Source organism: Thamnophis elegans, chromosome 2 (assembly GCF_009769535.1).
Source record: "Thamnophis elegans isolate rThaEle1 chromosome 2, rThaEle1.pri, whole genome shotgun sequence".
In the NCBI taxonomy this organism is placed as follows: domain Eukaryota; kingdom Metazoa; phylum Chordata; class Lepidosauria; order Squamata; family Colubridae; genus Thamnophis; species Thamnophis elegans.
This window is the reverse complement of record NC_045542.1, coordinates 108854210-108871659: the sequence shown is the minus strand read 5'-3', so window position 1 is coordinate 108871659 and position 17450 is coordinate 108854210. Positions and strand designations below refer to the sequence as shown.

General features: G+C 37.9%; 1 protein-coding gene across 1 annotated transcript in view; it reads left to right on the top strand.

The window, feature by feature from the left end:
- Positions 1–17450, top strand: part of VGLL4 (vestigial like family member 4) — a 62423-nt gene that overhangs the window by 10563 nt on the left and 34410 nt on the right. Inside the window, exon 2 of the mRNA XM_032210900.1 lies at positions 16443–16632. Coding sequence (XP_032066791.1) covers positions 16443–16632 — 190 coding nt within the window. The remainder of the gene's footprint in view (positions 1–16442; positions 16633–17450) is intronic.

The window sequence follows — 17450 nt, the reverse complement described above, 5'->3', positions numbered from 1 at the left end:
GGGTGTTTTTGCCCTCCCCAGACTCCAGGAGCTTTCTAGAAGCCTAGGGAAGATTAAAACAGCCTCCGCTGCCTCCCCGGATGCCCTCCAGAGACCTCAGGAGCTTACTTGAAGCCTCTGGAAGGCGAAAAATGGACCTATGCGGAACCTGGAAGTTTGGGAATAGTGACTTCTGGCTTGTCTGTAGGGGCGATTTTTTACTTCCACAGCCTTCAGGTGCTTCCCTAAAGGCTCCAAAGGCAAAAACAGATATACAAATAAACCTGAAGTCACTTCCAATTTGCTCATAGGGCTGGTTTTTGCCCTCTGGAGCCTTCAGGGAAGCCTCCTGAAGGCCCCTGAAGCCCCCGGAAGGCGAAAAATGGACCTATGGGGAAGCCAGAATTTTGGGAATTGTGACTTCTGGCTTGTCCGTAGGGCCGTTTTTTGCCCTCCAGAGCCTTTAAGAGGCTTCCCTGAAGGCTCCGGAAGGCAAAAACCAGCCCTAGGAGCAAACCGGGACTTTCGGTTTATCCTTAGGGCCAGTTTTTGCCCTCCGGAGCCTTCAGGGTAGCCTCCTGAAGGCTCTGGAAGGCGAAAAACTGGCCCTATGGCCAAACCGGAAATCCATTCATGAATTTCTGGTTTGCCCAAAGGGACAGTTTTTTGCGCTCCGGAGGCTTCAAGGAAGCCTCTGGAGAGCAAAAAACAGCCTCAAAAGAAGGCCAAACTCAGTTGGCCAGCATGCGCATGTGCACACTGACAGTTGACAGAGGCAACGCTTCGCGTGCCCTGACAAATGGCTCCGCGTGCCACCTGTGGCATGCGTGCCATAGGTTTGCCATACGGCTATATAGTATATCATCAGATGATATCCATGAAAAGTCCTTAAAGCCAAGACTTAGTTTTATATATGTTTATCTGTCATAAAGTTTTGGTGAAAGCAACCCATGAAACGAATCACAAGGAAATAACCTCTAATACAGGTAGTTGTCATGCCCCCATTGGAGTCTGAATCTGCGGGGGGAAGATGAGCTGGAACGAGAACTGACAGAGGTGAAGAGGCTGGCTCCGTTGGGCTTGGAGGAAACTGGGGAAGGGAAGAGTCAGTCCAGGCAAGGCTTTTCTGAATTAGTAAGGCCTGCAGATGGGGAGAGCTCAGGACAAGAGCAAGGACTACCCGCTCTTGATCCGAGAGCAAGGAAAGAATGAAGATGGTAAGATCAACGCAAATTGAACTGGCTACGAGCGAGGAGAGTGCCCCGCTCCCTTTTACAAGTCACACCTGGGGACTGAGGTATAAGGATGTGCCAGTGGGAGGGGCATTTGTCGGGAACAAATGTTGAATCTGTGGAGCCTTGTCTGCACTTGCCAAAGCCTGGACGCTGAACTTCTTGCTCTGGTTGATGTTTGAGCTCACCTGGCTTATTGGACTGCTGGCCCTGGTTGTTGTTTGATTGACCTGGACTACTTGCAGCCAGAGGCTTCTGAAGGTGCATGTGAGAGCTTTGCTCCAGGACTTGTAGAGAATGTGGGAACATTTGGGGCACAGTTAGAGCAATAAAAGGGAGTTAGACCTGTTCTGTGGTTGTGTTACTTTCATGCCATCACAGTAGTCCTTGACTAGAATTTATGTTGTTAAGTGATAAATTTGTTAAGTGAATTTTGCCCCATTTTAGGACTTTCTTGCCACAATTATTCACATTAAGTGAATCATTGCAGTTGTTAAATTAGTAACCTGGTTGTTAAGTGAATCTGGTGTCCCCATTGACTTTGCTTGTCAGAAGGGGATTACATGATTCCAAGACAGTCATAAATGTGAGTCAGTTGTCAAGCATCCAAATGTAAATCACGTGACCATGGGGTTGCTGCAATGGTCATAAGTGTGAAAAATAGTCATGAGTCGCTTTTTCAGTGCCGTTGTAACTTCAAAAAGTCATTAAATGAACTCTTGTAAGTTGACTACCTATAGTCTTATTGTCCCATTGTGTAATAGCACTTACTTTTGATATTACTCACAGAATTTTACTTTTTGATAGATGTTATAATAGGTGGCTTATGCTTTAGCAAAACAAATGGTAATTTTTTCTATAACCTAGATCTGAACATTAACATTTACACATTTTTTTTACAATCTTTCTTATTTTTATGGTGTTTGTTTGGATTTGCCAGTGTAACAATCTATTTCGTTCTCAAATTGAGAACGAAATAGATTGGCTATATTTAATTTCCTGCTTTTCCTATCAAATTTAGAAACAGTGTAGAAAATGTAAATGCTCCACAAAACAGAACAAAACAAGATGACTGGATAAGTATTGAGTCTCAATATAGGAATTTTTGGTTATTTGAGTAGCCACTAATAGCTTTTCACTTTTCAGGAAAAAAAAAACATTTGTGGCTTTTGTAGATCCAAGTTAACTTTTATCCTCTAGATTTGCATGTGGCTTTAACTGAAACCTACTGGTTTAATGCATGTAAGATAGTATTTACCATACTTTTTTTAAATTAAAAAAATCCTTTCATATATCAGTTTGCTTTTACAGAACAATTGAGAGAATTACCTGGAAGTAGAAAAGTGATAAATTCACCCTTCTCTTCAACAGGCCTATTTTTAAATAGCTACTACAAAGAAAAAGCCTGACATGGAATCCAGTGATTGATGCTAGATCTAGATTTTAGCATTTTTGTTTAATGTGAATTTCTTACAACTTTGTTATTGTTGGTTTTATGATTCCTTTCTTGTATAAACAATATAATGGCACAGAAGAAATGGTTCTTTTCAACATGCAAGATTTTGTGGCTAGCTTTGACTTTTAGCTACTTTTTACTCTTACTTAATATTAGTTTGAATATTATTTAATTGACGTTTAATACATTAAACATCATGCCAATCACATACTGGTAGATGCTAGCAACATATTAAAGCTGATCTGAGAGAGATACAAATCTGTATTTGTTCTTAGTAGTGTGTAACTGAACTAATTCTCACATCTGCTGTCTTTTTTTTCTTCTGCTGCAGTAAAATAATGTAAAGTGCTTTGAAGTTGACCTTCAAAGAGATGTGTTTAAATGACTGTGATTTAGAAGAAATTGTCTAGGAAATGATGGATAATCTTATTTTCTAGCATTTGTTTTTTCTATAAAATATTGATAAAAAAGATGGAAAAAGCAATCTAATGCACAATATTGTGTTTCCGTCAAAAAACAATTTACATTGTTAATTATCTATAAAAAGAACACATTTTTAGTTTTCAAGGATACAAAGTCTTTTGAATTAATATATTTGAATTTGATTCCAAACTAAAAATTCTTACAGAATTTATCCTAGGAATGATTCCTAAGGCAATGTAACATAAAAAGCAATTAAAAGCTAATAAATAACATTAAGAAATAATGTTAACAATAAACATATAACTTAAAATATGTAACATTTAACATACTTTGGTTAACAGAATGTTGTACGATAATATGAAAGGCTTTTTGTAAATAAAAATATAACTACACAAAATGAATATAAAGTGGAGGGGGATTTCATGAGAGAATGAAATGATATTTGCCTGGCAATAGAAAAATAACAAATTTATTGTCAGGCCAATCTTTGTAGGGCTTCCAAAACTGGAGTGTGTGTTTGTGTGCTTCTACTAAAATGTGTGCCAACTGCCATAATTCAGTATGCAAGGCCTTTGATGACTATTTTGGCACTTAAATTGGTTAGAATATTTGGGCCCAATTCTTGAAAAGCTTCATAGGTTATCTACTCTTTCTGTTAGGACTTGAAATAAATTGAGGCCTGAAAGAGATTTTTTCACTGGCATTCTTTGACCTTATCTGCCATAATGTCTGTATTAACATGAACTTTATAAAGTAACTTCAATAACAAGATAATATGCACTAATATATATCATGCTATAGAAATACAAGCAAGGGATCACTGGGGCTTCACTGAATTTTAGCTCTTTTAGCCAAATAGAGTTTAAAGGATACTAGTGTTCCCAGGTTTTAAACATAATCCCTTAATAGAAGTACAGTTTGCTCCAGAAGAGGTTAAACTCCATGCATGAAGATTAATCAACTGTTTGCTAAAGGTGCTTCCATCTTGTTTGCAATTGGCTTCAATTCATTGGGGAAGCCAATTTTATCCATTCCCAGGCCAGACTCTGTTGAAGCACTTCAACTGCTTTTATTATTTTTATAAAAACCTCAAAATGGCAAACATACCTAATAATCCTTCCTCTTCCTATTTCACCCACAGCAGCAAACCTGGCTGGAGAGTAACTGTCCCAAAGTCACCCAGCCAGCTTTCATGCCTAAGGCAGGACTAGAACTCACAGTCTCCCAATTTCTAGTCTGATCCTTAGCCACTACACTAGACCAAACTGATTCTATTTCTATTATTTTATGTAGATGCTAAATATAGGAGATAAAATTCATACCATGGACCAGAAGCATACATCATGTGGTATAATGCATAAAATATGAATGGAATGCCCACAAAGCTTTAATGCTTGTAGCCATCTCAGACAGCATCTTAAGAAACAATGTGGTTGATAATATCAAAAGCCACTGAGAGTTCAAGGAATAAAAACAAGATTGTATTCTTCCTGACTTTTTCTCAGTAAAGGGTCTTCCCTCTACTGGGAAGCTATTTTAGTGTCAAAACCAAGTCCTAAGTACCAGCTGAAGCAGATTTGAAAATTTCACCCACAGACTTCATTCTTGTGGCCTTAGATCTTAAATCCACTTAAACGCTTTTCCTGGAAGGGATATTAATTGAAACATTTGTTACTGGGCTGGAAAGAAAGAATATTGTAGCATATTTATCTGTTGTTATACAATGGTAAAGCCAAAGTTAATTTCATTAACATTACATTCCTTCCTTAAAACTGGAATCCAAGGTGGCTGGCCTTACAGTAATATACTAAGTCACCAAGCAGTGGCCTTGATGCTGCTAAAATACAGGTTCTATCTTGCTGTTAATTTTGCAATTCTACTCTTGTATAAATTTTCTTTGAAGTAGAAAAAACAATTATTAAGCTTTGATTACTTTCACTTAATGACAGACAGATCTTTGATCAATTTAGCTTTTTTGTGTCTTGTTCAAACACTTTCTTGGAACTACAGAGAAAAACCCAAGGAGGATTCAGGGCTGCTTAAATTCTGGGAAAGCTGAGGTAATTTGGCTTTTGCTATATAATGCATACTTCAATGCATAAGCAGACTTGTTCACCTGTGATATTTTACTTTCTAAAACTATAGGCTTAGAGTGTTTATATTGAGATCAGATTCAAAGACCAAACAGAGAAATCTCATAATCTTTATTAGTAACTGCACCAAACTAAGATGTGATCTAAAATAATTTACGTTAACTATTTATTCAAACAAACTAGGTAATTTCCCCCCCCCCCAATAGAATAGCCACCATAGGGTTTTTAATAGTAAAATTGACAGATATAGGCCTGCCTCATGGAACAGTTGAATAATGATTTTGATGTGCATTTTAATTTAGGCCAGTAGATACATGTATTTTACTAGTTATTCACTGATGGAAATTTGTATTCATTGTCTGCCCCTTGTAAAAAAAACAGACACTGTTTCTGTATAGAATCTAACATTTATAAGTACATCAGTAATTTCCACTGAGTCACAGAATGCACAAGGTTTGTTACACAGCATGTTGCAGTAAAATCAAAATATATTTCGAAATAAATTTACTGTGCAAAAAAAATATTCCAAAATCCCTGTCTAAAAAAAATTCTAGTCTAGTGGTTAAAGCTTCAGGATAGAAAGCAAGTGATTATGAGTTCAAGTCCTGCCTTAGCCATAAAAGTCAGCTGGGTGACTTTCCAACCCATCTCATAGGGGGGAAAGTAGGAGGAGGAAGGAGTATTAGGTATGTTCACCATCTTGAGTTATATATGAAAAATAATAAAGGCAAAATATTAAATAAATAAGTAAATTTTCTTTTGAAAACCATTTCCAAATGCAATAGCTTTATTGGGACAGTGTGACTTTTATATAATAGTTGCAAAGTTTTGAAGCACTATAAAGGATGTGGATTATTGTTTTTAGAAACAAATAAGGATGAAGTATTTCCACGTAATAAACACATTTAAAAATTGCTTTCATGGCTTATGAAGCCCTTACTTAGTTTCTAAGCATTGATAACACAAATTGTCATGAAATTTATGTAATTGTTGAAATGTCAACTAATTCTTATAGAAACTCATGACAAAGAAATATGTAAATCTGAATATTTTTTTAAACATAAACCTTAAAAAGGAAGGTGTGGCAAATATTTGGAACATAATTTTATGTTTCTCAAATATAAACACCCACAATGTTAACTCCTTCCAAGTTAAGCGAAGTTATTCAAAGTGCAGAAAAGGAGTAAGAAATGGCCAACAAAATGCAGAGTATATGATAGGAAAAGAAATATGGATAAATCTAGTTTAAATCAATACAGTTCACTGTACCATAGTTTTCTGTTTTTGCAAACTATTTTTTGCTTTAGACATGTCCATACATATGGCAAAAGCAAGAATCGTTGGCAAAACATTGCCTTTTGTTCTTTAAATCTCGCTCCTCTTTTTAAGGATATCCCTAATTGCACTCAACCACAACTTTTGCAGTCTTCTATTTCCTCTCAACCTATTTAAATTTTTGGTATCTAAAGACAATCATTTAAAGTAAATGACAGACATTAATTTTCCTGTGGTTTCAAATGGGATGCCGTAAAGCAAAAGAAATATAATTTGTTGTACATTGATCTACAGTGCTATGTTTGCATTTGAAATTATGTGAAATTGGATGTGGAAAGGGTTGCTGAAGCAATCGGCTTTGTTTCTTTTGCATGTGTCAAACAGAATGCCATGGCCATCTCAATGAACACTGATTTAAGTAAGAAAATAAAGTTCACTAACATTGTGCAAACACTCGGATTTAAATATTTATCTAGGGCTGTACATAGCGTTTGAAAGGCTATCTAAGCACTTGTTATGTATGCACAGACACTTTATTGGCTATCCCAGTGGAACAGTTCTCTGTCTATGCACAGGCAAACAACTAGGATAGCCTTATAGACCCTACCAAAGAACATGCCTGCTCTAATGAGTAAACACTTTCCAATACTTTGCTCAGTCCTAATATTTTATGTCATGCAGCAAAAATGGACTACAATAAATACTGAATATCTATATTTTACGCTACCAAGTTTTGAAGTTGGTAGCTAATCTCTTCATAGACATTTGCATCCATCAGCAAGTGATAATGTTCAGCTTCAGCTCCTGATTTTGTCATATTAAATGATCATTATTATTAAATTATACTCATCTAAAACTAGCCTCACCTATTCCCAACCCTTTAATAATCACCACTTCACTTAAACTTGGGAGTATATTCCTGTAACAGTAATTTTCAGATGGGGCTTGCAGCAAAATTTGGCAACATTATGTCTGTGTCTCCGTTTTGAGTTTATTGAGTTTATTCTGCTCACACAGTAAGTAGCCAAGTGAGAATAGCAGCATGGGCATATTGTTGGAAGTATTATTAATAGTTTTGGCCACTATAAATGGTATAATATTAAGTTTCAGTAAAGCTGAACAATTGAAAATTAAGATGGGATAAATACTAATAGCACATTTCGATATTTAACAAGTGGAATTTGTTAACACAAGATGTAATGTTAGTCCCAAAATAGAATGGCTTTATAAAGGTTATATAACCTTTATAAGGTTATAAATGATTACTAACACATCAATTAGGATTTAGTTCTATTGTATAAAAAGGTAAAGGTTCCTCTCGCACATATGTGATAGTTGTTCCTGAGTCTAGGGGGCGGTGCTCATCTCCGTATCAAAGCCGAAGAGCCAGCGCTGTCCGAAGACCTCTTGGTGGTCATGTGGCCGGCATCACTAAACACCGAAGGTGCACAGAATGCTGTTATCTTCCCACCAAAGATGGTATTTTTTCTACCCGCATTTTTACATGCTTTTGAACTGCTAGGTTGGCAGAACCTGGGACAAGTAACTGGAGCTCACTCTGTTATGTGGCGCTAGGGGTTTGAACTGCCAAACTGCCGACCTTTCTGATCGACAAGCTCAGCGTCTTAGCCACTGAGCCACCGCGTCCCTCTATTATACAGATAACCTTTTAACAATAACAATTTGGACCAGCATCTTGGTGGCTATGTGACATAGTCACCAAGTGTGCTTATTATTTAATCCAGTTTTCCTCTTTTCCCCCTCCCGCATCCTTCGGAATGCTTATCCCAGTGCTGGAATAATTAGCAAGCAGGAAATTAATGTTCATTGGAGAGGAAGAGATTACAAGAGAGTAAACATCAGGGTGGATTTGATTTAAATCCAGGTGATTTAAATCATGATTTAAAACATGATTTAAATCACTAGTAAAAAGGCTTGATTTAAATCAACTCGACATCATAATTTTAAAAGAGCAACTGCCCTCTCTGTTCCACAGCAGCTCCTCCTCTGACCCCATGTTGAGTCACCGACAGTCCCATTCACTTTAATGGGATGGCTGGTGACGTGGCAGTGACACAACAAGTTGAGGGATGTGGCAGGCAGCAGGTGAGTGGATTCCTTCTAGCAGGCACTGCCATGATGGATCCGAAATGAAAGGTGCTCTTTAATATTATATTTATAAGCTGCTTAGAAGGTTTCACTTTCATTTTTACCGCTTGCCCTTCCTCCTTAAGCTTAGGGTCTGGTGGTACAGATGCATTTATCTTCAAACAATCATATAGTTTGTAATGTACATAGATTTGGAAAACAATGGAATAAAGGGATATTCCTGAACTTTGTTTTATGATTTAGCTCATGGTTACTGTGAAAGGGTGTGAATGCATAATGCACTGTATATTATCTCAGCTTTCAGAGCTTGGATTCATTGAAAGGGTTTACCAAAAATGTAAATATTGCAGAATGTACAGCCGCATGCTACATAGCTAAGCTCCATTTTGTGCTGAATAAACTAAATTATTAATGTATTTTAAATAGAAAAGTATCTTTAGATTTTTACTCCAAAAGCATTTTATTACAATAAATTTGATAATTAAAAAATCCAATTTAAATTTTTTTAAAATCTGATTTTTTTAAAAAAAAACACCTATTTTTATTCATCCTGGTAAGCATTAGTGTAGGTGGGCACAACTACGTGTACAGTACATTTGGTGGAAGGCCTTCCCATAGGCATTTGAAATTAAACATAATCAGATATCTTATTGATTTACTAGTCATAACAACCATTTAACTAAACAGAATTATTATTGTGATGTTCTCACTATCACAAAGCCTCATTATGTTTTGGGGAGTATTTTTCTCTGATCTCCCATCAAACAGTAAAATGTGGAATTGGATAAATATAATAGAAGTCTGTCAATGAAGATTCTCAGTCATCCAGGTAGGATTGTCTGAAAGTTGAGTCATGGCAACTTGACTTATTTTCTTGGTGGTTTGAGATGTTTCACTGCTTAGGGGAAAAAGTAGGCAAAAAGTCATTGGAAAGTACAAACTCCTAAAATTCTTAGGGGTGTTCCCACACCAACATCAGAGTTTCATCCCTAAAACATGTGGCAACATGGCAGTGAAGATTCTCAGTCATCCAGGTAAAATTGTCTGAAAGTTGAGTCATGGCAACTCATAATAGATAATAATAGTTGCACTACACATGTAGCAAACTGAGAAGCCAACTATTATAATTTCTGGTATGAGAGATAATCAGGAAGCAGGAAAGTGCTTCAAATAAATGGAACTTATCTTTGAGGGTTCTCCTTGCCTACCTGGGCATTTTCTTGTCTGAAGCACGAAAGGTCAATATACAAATGAATTAAGTAACAGTGCCCACAATACATTTAATTTTGTGTGTTTTCTGGGATAAGAGAGGGGGTAATATGTAGTAAACTTCCTTCCTTTGCTAATAAAAATACTAGGACTGCACACAGAAATAAAAAGGAATGCTTTGTAAAATTCTTTGTTGTGAATGAAAATGCATTCCTGGAAAAATTAAATCAACTAGTAAGGTTCCACATTTAGGCAAGAAAAATGAAATGCACAGGTACAGTATAGGTGGTACCTTGCTCAATAGTAGTAATTGTAAGAGGAATCTTGGAGTCCTAGTGGACAACCATTTAAATATGAGCCAGCAGTGTGCAGCAGCTGCCCAAAAAGCCAACATAAACATGCAGCCAAAAAGCTGCATAAACAGAGGGATAGAATCAAGATCACGTGAAGTATTAATACCACTTTATAATGCCTTGGTAAGGCCACACTTGGAATATTGCATTCAGTTTTGTTTACCACAATGTAGAAAAGATGTGGAGACTCTAGAAAGAGTGTAGAGAAGAGCAACAAAAAGGATTAGGGGACTGGAGGCTAAAACATATGAAGAACGGTTGCAGGAACTGGGTATGCCTAGTTAAATGAAAAGAAGGACTAGGGGAGACATGATAGCAGTCTTCCAATATCTCAGGGGTTGCCACAAAGAAGAAAACTTTAATGTGTGAAAGGGAAAAAAAGAAAGCATTTACAGACTAGCAGTTAAGTATATTCATAGAATCCTGAGGTAGAACTATATTGTCAAATAGATAGAGAAATTTAACGCTGCTTCTTAGAAATGATTAAATCTAGACTGCAAAGCTTTGTGTTGTGTGAATTTGTAGCCAAGCACTCATGTAATATTACGATAGACAAACAGTATGTCACATTATCACTTGTGTTTTGTTTGTATTTCATCACGTTGTCTTACATTCCAGATTTTTGTGAGGAAAGTTGATGAATAGGGCTATAAGCACAGATATTTGAGAGATAGTCTGTGTCCCTGCCCAGTTGCTTGCTAAAACAAAGAGAAGTATTCTGAGGATAAATACTCTCTGTGCCATAAACCAGATAAGGTAACAAATTTGGAAATCTGGGGTATGGTTCTGTATTTTAAAGCATATATCATCTAAGACTTTCCCCCCCAAGATTGGGGACTTTAAGAGGTATGAATTGATCCAGGAATTCCCTTAATTTTAAGATCCAGCTTCTTCATTGCATCTGAGTCTACTGCAGTTCATTTTGCCATTAACATGATGGCAAAAATCTGTTTACAAATGTGCACGTATATTCATATCCCAAACCAATGTCACTTCAGGTCTCCAGTCACACTCTCTCAGCCCAACCCCCTTCACGGGTTTGTTGTGAGGAAAAGAGGAGGAGGAAGATGTGTTGGATAAGTTTGCCGCTTTGAGTTTGTAAAAATAATAAAGACAGGGTACAAATAAATCAATAAATATCTTACATATTTATCCCTAACTATCCATCCATATCTTACTCTCTGGTCAGTGATGAACCATCGTGTGTGTGTTTGTGCGTGTGTGTATGTGTGTGTGTGTGTGTGTATACAGTGAGGCAAAAAAGTATTTAGTCAGCCACCAATTGTGCAAGTTCTCCCACTTAAAAAGATGAGAGAGGCCTGTAATTGACATCATAGGTAGACCTCAACTATGAGAGACAAAATGAGAAAACAAATCCAGACAATCACATTGTCTAATTTGGAAAGAATTTTTTTGCAAATTATGGTGGAAAATAAGTATTTGGTCACCTACAAACAAGCAAGATTTCTGGCTCTCACAGACCTGTAACTTCTTCTTTAAGAGGCTCCTCTGTCCTCCACTCATTACCTATATTAATGGCACTTGTTTGAACTTGTTAGCAGTATAAAAGACCCCTCTCCACAACCTCAAACAGTCACACTCTAAACTCCATTATGGTGAAGACCAAAGACCTTTGAAAGACACCAGAAACAAAATTGTAGACCTGCACCAGGCTGGGAAGACTGAATCTGCAATAGGCAAGCAGCTTTGTGTGAAGAAATTAACTGGGGGAGCAATAATTAGAAAATGGAAGACATACAAGACCACTGATAATCTCCCTCAATCTGGGGCTCCATGCAAGATCTCACCTCGTGGGGTCAAAATGATCACAAGAACTGTGAGCAAAAATACCAGAACCACAGTGAATGTGCAGTGCAGAGAGCTGGGACCAATGTAACAAAGCCTATGGCTATCAGTAACACGCTACGCCGCCAGGGACTCAGATCCTGCAGTGCCAGACGTGTCCCCCTGCTTAAGCCAGTAGATGTCCGGGCCCATCTGAAGTTTGCTAGAGAGCATTTGGATGATCCAGAAGAGGATTGGGAGAATGTCATATGGTCAGATGAAACCAAAGTAGAACTGTTTGGTAGAAACACAACTCGTCGTATTTGGAGGAGAGAGAATGCTGAGTTGCATCCAAAGAACACCATACCTACTGTGAAGCACGGGGGTGGCAACATCATGCTTTGGGGCTGTTTCTCTGCAAAGGGACCAGGACGACTGATCCATTTATAGGAAAGAATGAATGGGGCCATGTATCGTGAGATTTTGAGTGCAAACCTCCTTCCATCAGCAAGGGCATTGAAGATGAAACGTGGCTGGGTCTTTCAGCATGACAATGATCCCAAACACACCGCCCGGGCAACGAAGGAGAGGCTTCGTAAGAAGCATTTCAAGGTGCTGGAGTGGCCTAGCCAGTCTCCAGATCTCAACCCCATAGAAAACCTTTGGAGGGAGTTGAAAGTCTGTGTTGCCCAGCGACAGCCCCAAAATATCACTGCTCTAGAGGAGATCTGCATGGAGGAATGGGCCAATATACCAGGAACAGTGTGTGCCAACCTTGTGAAGACTTACAGAAAACGTTTGACCTCTGTCATTGCCAACAAAGGATATATAACACAGTATTGAGATGAACTTTTGATATTGATCAAATACTTATTTTCCACCATAATTTGCAAAAAAATTCTTTCCAAATCAGACAATGTGATTGTCTGGATTTGTTTTCTCATTTTGTCTCTCATAGTTGAGGACTACCTATGATGTCAATTAAAGGCCTCTCTCACCTTTTTAAGTGGGAGAACCTGCACAATTGGTGGCTGACTTTTTGCCTCACTCTGTGTGTGTGTGTGTGTGTGTGTGTGTCTGTGTGTGTATGTATGTATGTATGTATGTATGTATGTATGTATGTATGTATGTATATAGTGTTTTTTCTTCTATCAAAGCACCTGGTCTGCCCAAATATGGGAGGGAGCATACTGCTTTCCTTTCACCTTTCAGCCTCACTCCAGGAGCCTTGCAGACAGTCGCTTATATGACAAACCATTTTGTGTTATACTTTTGCTGATAAAGAAATAAAGGGAGACTAGTATAGATCTATTTCAAGCTATTTAGCTCTCATCAGCTAGCTATACCCTTGTTGAGATTTGAACTTGGTCTGCTTACATATTAGGCATTTACTGTTAGCTGCCTAATATGTAAGCAGGCCAAGTTCAAATCCCAGCAAGGGTATGGCTAGCTGATGAGAGCTAAACAGCTTGAAATAGATCTATACTAGTCTCCCTTTATTTCTTTAACAGAAAAAACGTAACACATAGACACATACATGTCAGTTTTTAAAGGGTTTTTTTAAGGACTTGTAGATACCACTTGGCAGTGTTGCTGACATCAGATGTGTGAGTTGCAGCAGAGTCAACTCTTAATGTAAGTTGTAGAATCTAAGAAAGCACATTGCACTGTTTTCTAAATTATTTTGCCTCTTTATAGTAACAGCTAGTTGCCTGTCAAGCATTTATTAACTTTTGGTGTTAGCATAGGATAAAATAGGAAAGTGGGAGAGAAATATCAAAGTTAATAATAACTTGTGTATGAACATGGCAGGATGTTCAGATGGGAAACTTGTTTGCCATGGAGTGCACCGTTTTTCTTTTAACATGTACGTAGAAAGTGGAAAATTACTGTTCAGTTTTGGTGCCAGAGTCTTGAATAGAAGCCATTACTTGTGGTATGTTTATAAGCCACAGTGTATTTGCTAGTTTATATCTTGCTTGCTAAATTGGCAAATGTTTATTTTTACTGGTAAACATAGTGGAGATTAGTCCTGAGTGGTTTCTTTCACAACAAAATTGGGTTTGTTGAGCTTATTAAACAGGGCTCTTATATGTGAGCGGTGCATTGAAATTATGGAATTGCTTTTGCTCGGGTATGATGTGCTGTTGGCCCAGTTCACTTCAATTATATTTTGGAATGGCACTATTTCATGTTTGAAATAAGGCTGTAGTATATGACATTATCCTCTGCATCAGAATATGGTTTGTTTGGTTTTAGCTTCTTAGGTTATATGAATTGAACTGGTTGTGACACTCATAAAAGGTGCAGGCCTCCAGAATCACTTATGTGTAAAGGAAGGAAGGAAGGAACGAAGGAAGGAAGGAAGGAAGGAAGGAACGAAGGGGGGAGGGAGGGAGGGATGAAGGAATGTAGATTGAGAAATCCAACCTACATTTCAAAATCCCATTTGGTTAAGAATGTAAAAAATGTCCCTAAGCAAGTCTATTACCTCTTGGCATAGCTTGCCAAGTGGGGATGTTATAATGCTATTGTTTAGTCGCTGAATCAGGGTGAGTAATCTAAAACTTGTGTCTCCCAAAGCGTTCTAGAACCCCTCTTAACACTTTGCCAAAATGTGCTGCTGAAAATCAGAAAACTGATTTTCTGTTATTTTAAACTATTTATTTTTTATTTATTTTGTTTGTTTGTTTGTCAAACATGTACAAGATAGCAGGTATATGTATGAACATAAACAAAGGAAGTAAGTACAGATAAATGGGGACAGTAGACAGGGAGGGTAGGCATGCTGGTGCGCTTATGCATGCCCCCTTTACGGACCTCTGAGAAATGGGGTGAGGTCCACAGTAGGCAGTTTGAGGTTGAAGCTGTGAGGGTTTGAGGCTGTAACAACGGAGTTGGGTAGAATATTCCAGGCGTTGACCACTCTGTTGCTGAAGTCGTATTTTCTGCAATCGAGTTTGAAGCGGTTTACCTTGAATTTGTATCTATTGTTTGCCTGTGTATTATTGTGGTTGAAGCTGAAGAAGTCATTGACAGGTAGGACATTATAGCAGACAATTTTGTGTACTATGCTTAGGTCAGACCGCAGGCGGTGCAGTTCCAGAATGCCCAAGCCCAGAATTTCAAGCCTGGTGGCATAAGGGATTCTATTGTGAGTAGAGGCGTGGAGTACTCTTCTCGTGAAATACCTCTGGACCCGCTCAATCGTGTTAATGCTGATATACAGTGGGGATTCTTGGCAGATGAGCGGTATTCAAGAATCTTGCAAAGATCTTATATGCCGTAGTTAGCAGTACAATGTTACCGAGGAAGAAGCTTCGCAAGATTAGGTTAACAACTCTTAATGCCTTTTTGGCAATGCTGTTACAGTGAGCTCTGGGGCTTAGATCATTTGAGATGAGTACTCCTAGGTCCTTGACAAAGTGAGGTCCTTGACAACGTGAGGCTCATCTACGAGATCGCTTCCACCCAACTTGTGTTTGGTGTTCTGGTTTGTTTTTGCCAATTTGCAGGACAGAGCATTTATTAGTTGAGATTTGGAATTGCCAAAAGCATGACCATTCTGACACATAGTCAAGGTCACTTTGTAGGTCAGCAGCATTGTTGGCATTCAGGAGCTTTGCAAACACACTTACTATCAATCAGTATCACACGGTTACTTGATATTCTGCAAATCTCACACCTGGCTTCTGACAAGAAAAAATAAGAAAGAGGCAGTAGAGAAATTGTGATCCTGTGATATCTTGCTTAATGGCTGCAGTGGAAGTAAAGTTGTAAGTCTGTCATGGTCATGATGTTAATGCTTTAGTGACAGAGTTGCGGTGGTGATTACACAAGGACCATTTGTAATTGATTGTTTCTATTTTAAATGAATATACTAATTGTAAAATGTATTTATAATGATAATCTCTGCTTTTCTTTCCTCAACAGATATATTTTAGAAACTGAATGTTATCAAATTACAGATAGTCTTCAACTTACAACCACAACTGAGCTCAACATTTCTGTTGCTAAGCAAGACAGTTGTTAAGTGAGATTTGCCACTTTTTATGAACTTTCTTGCCATAGTTGTTAAGTAAATCACTGCAGTTGTTAAGTTAGTAGCATGGTTGTTAAGTGAATCTGGCTTCCCCAGTGACTTTGCTTGTCAGAAGGTTGCAAAAGGGGATCACATGACCCTGGGACAGAGCACCCCTCATAATTTTGCCAGAGCATCCAAATAATTGGCCAAGCATCCAAATTTTGATCACATGATCATGTAAGTCATAAGTATATTAAATTGTCATAAGTCATTTTTTTCAGTGCTGTTGTAACTTTCAATGGTTACTAAATGACTGGTTGTAAGTAGAGAACTACCTGTATAGATTTGTAAAAAATGAATAATTAGCGTATAACTATTCTTTTTAAAGACTGACAAATATAAAACATTTTTTTTTTAAACTTTAAGGAAGGTGATGACTTTATAATGGGTGCCTTTTTAATGTACCTGGTTTTGTTCCATCATTCATCTTTGCTTTTTCTCTAGGTGAAGCTGCACTACGAGGAGAGCCCAGGATGCAGTCTCTCCCCATATCTGCTGCTGCGACCAACCATAGGACTGGGCCACCCCCAATCAGTCCTTGCAAAAGGAGGTTCAGCATGGACCAAGGAGAGGATGATCTAGACTGCGAAAAGGAACACGTACCTAAAATGAGTCGATTATTCAGTCCTCATCTGTAAGTTTATCGTTTTCATTTCTGCTGCTCTCATTAAACCCACCAATGCTGTTATTATTTAGAAAGCAATGTACTCAAGTTTGTTCAAATATTACTCTTCTTTTGGGGGGGGGGGTTGAAAAGTGACAATCCAGCAATGAATCACTTTGTTCAGTTGCACAGAGCCAAGATATAGTTGCCTTCCAGAATTGAGGTTGCACATTATGTTGAACTCAGATAAGTCGGAAACCTTCAGTTTATGTTGGATGATAATAAATGAGGACACAAAAATGTTGATATGAGAATTTAGTTAATTGCAACAGTGCTCTAACATTATGGTTCTTCCATTGCATTTTACTTTAAGTGTTAGTCTGAAGAGTGGCTGTGTTTTTCTGATGCAGTCTTACAACTGCTTTTAGTTCTGACTTACACGCTAGGTTGAAAACCCAAAACTTCAAAATAACTTGCAGGGGGCCTCCTAATTTCATTATTCAATAAAGCATAAGTTCTGTTCACCCTTTCCATCCGCAGCATTAGTTCTACTTATTCCTGCTGCTACAAAATGCTTAGCTGTGTTTTAAAATACTACTTCTGTTTGCTCCCGTGATCCCAAATGTGTTAAGTCTTACTACCACTCCGAGAGAAGAAAAATTGTGTGGGTGTGCACATGCGTATACAGACACAGGCCAGGAAACTTAAGAACAGCTGCTGGGCAAGCTGTACACCAACAGCTGGTTTCATAAAGATAGTTTGCAGCATGCTTTCATTCTCCACATGCCAGCAGAGTTTTGTACTGTTTTCTGGAAAAGAAAAAGATGATTTTCCTTCCTGGGCACAGA